Source organism: Nannospalax galili, unplaced genomic scaffold (assembly GCF_000622305.1).
Source record: "Nannospalax galili isolate Female #2095 unplaced genomic scaffold, S.galili_v1.0 scaffold265, whole genome shotgun sequence".
Classification (NCBI taxonomy): Eukaryota; Metazoa; Chordata; class Mammalia; order Rodentia; family Spalacidae; genus Nannospalax; species Nannospalax galili.
The window spans coordinates 443,911-448,759 of record NW_008353747.1 but is presented as its reverse complement, the minus strand read 5'-3'; the positions used below and the strand labels follow the sequence as shown (position 1 = coordinate 448,759).

The window sequence follows — 4,849 nt, the reverse complement described above, 5'->3', positions numbered from 1 at the left end:
TCCCACAGCAACTGAAGAGACTACTAGCTGCACAGCAGGTCAGGCTCAAAACACACCAGATGAGTGCGTGCTTCTGAAGTGGCTGTGGAAACACAAACAGGAACCTCTAAATCAAGGTTCCCCTTTAAGTCATCTGGTTCACTACCCAATTGGCATTTACATTTTCGTTATGATCATATTCATTACTATTACACTGTTTTGTCCCTGTCCCACCCCTGCTGATCCCTTTCCTCTTCCCAACTAGTCCCCCTCCTATTTGATGTCTTTGTGAGCGAGTGTGTGTGTGTGTGTGTGTGTGTGTGTGTGTGTGTGTGTGCAGGTCTTGTACAGGTAGCACAGCAGCTGTATATTCATGATTGCAATGGCCATGTTATATCCAGAAGACGGCATTGCATAGCTCTCCTTCCCATCCTCTGGTCCTTTCATTCTTTCTGCACTTTTCTGCAATGTTTCCTGGGTCTTGGAGGGGGTGATACAGATGTCCCATTTAGGGCATTTATATTTTTATTCTAAAAGGAGGCACTGTATTCATTCAACTTACTGAAGTGAGCCTTACATCCCAGGTCCCTACAGGTGTCACTTCCACTTTTGGATTAAAAATTGTGCAAGGAAGATCTCAAACGGGCCAGGTGTATTGTTGTATGCCTAGAGCAACCTGGAGACTCAGGCAGGAGGAGCCAGCTTGGACTACACAGTGAGGCCCTGTCTCAAAGTGTGTGTGTGTGTGTGTGTGTGTGTGTGTGTGCGTATGCGTGTGCATGTGCATGTGCGTGTGTGTGCATTAGGAAAACATTTGCTGAGGAATAACTATGTAGACAAACTATAATAAAGATAGATATAAAACATTTGGCTGTGTTTAAGATACAGTAGTCTCACTATTTTCTCTCACCAGAGATGCAGTTCACATAATCACTGCTTCCGAAGATGCCTGCCAGGTGTTCCAGCTCAGCAGGTTGCCATGTAGATTTCCTCTGGCTGTGAGGCCTAAGTGTTGCTAGCACACAGGCAGAAAGTTACTGTCTTAGAGAACCCTTTGCATGACTTGCTATCCCAGTCCACTCAAGGCTTCTTGACTGCAAGATATTTCTCAGTCTTAAATCACCACTTCAAAGTAAGTGTTCTCCCATATACTCATCCAACCTGGGCTCTATGGGACACTCAAACCTGGATTTGCTCATCTTCTGGAACTTGTCCTGGAGTGAAAATTATTCACTGTTTTCTCTCCTCAAGGATCATGCTGCATGGTCCTGGTGTAAATATTTCCACCACGTCCTATTTCAGGCCACCAAAAATTTACCACATGCCTCCCAAAATTTCTAGAGAAGTAATCATCAGCTCCTGCTGTGTGAGCTGCGCCGGCACACCATTGAATCTATGCAGGGTCTTGCTAGGGTACAGCTCAGATGTTTGCTCAATGCTGAAAACCACAAACCCCCTCTTTCACACCTCTCATCTTAAATGTAGCTATACACCAAAAGGTAGCCAGAAAGTGCAAAGAAGTTTATTGACTACAATGGAGTAAAAAGATACCATGATTTACAATGTCTATGCACACAGCATCACAGCTCATACCCCTGCAAACCTAATTTAAAAGGCACTGAGATGCAGCAGTTAACAGTCAAACACTGGTGGGGAGCTGCCTCTTCTGGCAGGAAAGTTTTGATTTGGCCATTAAATAACCATCTTGGTCCACTCCTGTGGGTCTTCTTAGCACATCTTAGACTGTAGCTGCATGATACAATAAACATTCAGGTTCAGGATTTGGCCTCCGGGTCCTCTGATGTTGTTGTAACACACATACACACACGGACGCACACACACACACACACACTTTCAACTTTCCCTCGTGAAGCACCAGTGGCAGATTCGGGAGCTGCAGACAGCTAAGATGCCCCCAAGGGGCCTGAAATAACAAGTCACAGGGGAAAACAAAGACTTTATAAATTCACATTTTGTAACAGTTTTAAGAGCCTGATGTATAAAACTCACAAGGTAATGTAACCACAAGAAAATATTTAAATTACCTTTCCAGACAATGCTATAATTTCACATGGTTTGACAAAAGCCCACTGAGCAGCAAAAGAAAGAGATAGAGAGGTAGTACCTTAGAAGATATTAAACAGTAAGTTAAACCAACAAAATAAAACCTTTATCTTATTTCCATCCTTAAGAAAGCCAGAGGTCTAAGACTGCTTTGCTTTCCTTTAGAGAAAAAAAGATCTGTAGCCCAAATCTCAATATAAGGGTGAAGAAGGAAGCTGAGGGCAGTCTGTGCCTGGGATGCCACCACAAACCCACAGAGCAAACTAAATTACTAAGTCACTCTCTTACCATGAAGGATTCCATTGTCCTGTCATTTAAATAAGAAAGGACCATGTCACACCAGACAAAATAATGTGTCTAAGTACTCACAGAGCACCATTTACCTAAAGTGGCCAACTTAGGTCTAAGCTGGACTAATCCTCACAATGAAGAAAATTACAAGGCATCACCAAAACTGCTTCCTCACTGAATGGGAAGAGAAGGTTTAAATGGATTCTAATATCTCTGGCACACAAAATGAGACCCACAAAATGTCCCTCTTATAACTGGATCACTATTTTCAGTTCTGCAAGAGCTTAAATTATTTATGCTTGTTGCCCAAATTGTTTTCTTCTCGCTAATGAGATGTCAGAAAGGGTCTCCTTAAACTGGCCACAGATACCCATATCCTTAACAAGCAGCCCAAAGAACTATTAAGTTCAAACACTGGAAATGTAAACTGCCAGTCCCTTCTTTGCCTCTTCTGTGGACTTACCTGACCAGAAGTAAACCACAATGTTTATCAACTAATTAGTGGTCAAGATTAACAAATCTATGAGACAGATTTAATGACCCAAATATCAAAAATAGGATCTTGGTAGTAAATATGAGAGTTATTTTTCATAAGATAAACATATGTTATAATACGCAAGCCTCCCAAGCCACATGGGGAAGAACCATGAAGATGGACCACCATATTGAAACCATTAAGGCCTGGGAAGGGGTATTTCATGTCTTCCACAATCATGAAGTGAGCCCTATTGCTCTAAAAGGGTCATTTTCTATATGCTGCCAGTCCTTCCTGATATGTTGGCCATGTCTTCCTGGCTTAGAGAAAATCCAATATAAATAAAAACTTTAAAAGGGTTGCTGTAGGAGAGGCGTGTGTAACAGGTACTGAGAGACGAGAAGGGAGATGTCACATACAACCACACTTCTTCGTCTCCAGTACTGAGCAAAAACAGCTTGCAAATGCAGCCATAACTGGTGCATTTTAGAAAAGGAAAATATCCTAAAGATTAATACAAGTGAAAAGATTTGGTGCAAAAAATTGCTAAAATATTTTTAAAGTCTCCACTCAAAACCTTTTACAGAGGTTTTCCTTGCCTTTGACCTAAAAAAAAGGCAACCACAAACTAATTATAGAAACATAAAATAACCAAGATTTCTTGTACCAAGCAAGACAAATGCAAAGAATTCTTCCATCTCACCACTCTTTTCCTTAACTGTAAATCAACAACACTTTAACACTTTAACAACCCAGTTAAAGCAAACCCATCACTTCTGAGCTTGCCAGCTCAGAGAAATCAAAGTTAAATACTTCAAGCCACCCAAATACAATTGATGACCAAAAACCAAGCAGTAGATGCTGAATATTCACAACAGAAAATACTCATGGAGAAAAATGAAAAGATATCTATTCCAAACAAGTGTTTTGTCCATTGCATATCATCAAGAAGTTAGAGGCTCCATTTCATTAAAAAACATGATTTTGGCACCAGCAGTGTGACAGACATTTAGGATTCTCTTTCATGTAACTGGAAGAAAACGTGCAATACATTCAAGGGTGAAGGTAAACCAGGAAGTGTCTTTCTGTTCAAAAAAAGAATTTCTTCATTAGAGCATAACTTGTTAAGAAGGGAAGTCACAGTTTCTTCTGAGAGTTTCTGAATAATTTATAAATACAAAAAGAACATTTCTTCAATAAATAATTGCTTCCTAAAGTCTTCACTGGTGACCTCCAGAATTCTCTGTCCCTGCTGTCCCTGCCAGCGGCACTCCCAGCCAGGGGGTGGGATCTCCTGTTAGTAGGTAAGTCTTCCTGTATCACACAGACTTTCATCAGTATGCCTCTTCAAAGTCCGAATCCTGAAGGGGAAAGAACAGCAGGTGTAATGTGTGTTTGTGTATGAAATACAATGCCATGGTCCTGTTAGGCAAAGACTACATGTAGGGGGTCTCCAAATGGAACTTGGCTTGGGGTGACATCAGTAAGGTGTCTCTGATGCCACACCTAAATTCCATGGAGCATCACATGACCTTAATATAATGTGTCTACTGGGCTAATTTCTACTTTGATGTCCTAATGGTTCCCTTTTCCTTGGTGAATATTTTTTAAAAACTCAACAAGGTTTTAAAAGATGTCTATAGCAGAAATTTTACAAGACTGGGGTTAGGAATGCAGGGCAGGAGTCGTTTACCCCAGTTCCCACCTTTGCTGGCTATAGGACCTTGGATAGTTATTTAACTTCTCTAAGACCATTTCCACATCTATAAAATGAGGATATAAAAATATACCTCACACAACTGCATGAAACAATAGGTGTAAACAACAGCACTGTGCTTGGCACTTTGTAACACTCTATTTAAGTTTAACTCCTATTACTACAATCGTTACCGTTATTATTCAAACTCAGTTTCATTATTTCTAACCCCATATGGGACATTAGTGTTAGGTGGTCTAACAGACTGCTCCAGGCCTTAATTCTCCCTCCTCTTTTTCCTCCTCCCCTTCTTTCCTTACATTTACTTCTACAGTGTGTGTGTG

The 4,849-nt window shown here is 40.9% G+C and overlaps 1 protein-coding gene across 1 annotated transcript in view; it reads right to left on the bottom strand.

Annotated features, from left to right (window-relative positions):
* Positions 1–1,463: 1,463 nt before the first annotated feature.
* Positions 1,464–4,849, bottom strand: part of Mpzl3 (myelin protein zero like 3) — a 23,525-nt gene continuing 20,139 nt past the window's right edge. The window contains exon 6 of the mRNA XM_008850902.3: positions 1,464–4,170. Within this exon, the coding sequence (XP_008849124.1) occupies positions 4,144–4,170 (27 nt within the window). The 3' untranslated portion in view covers positions 1,464–4,143. The remainder of the gene's footprint in view (positions 4,171–4,849) is intronic.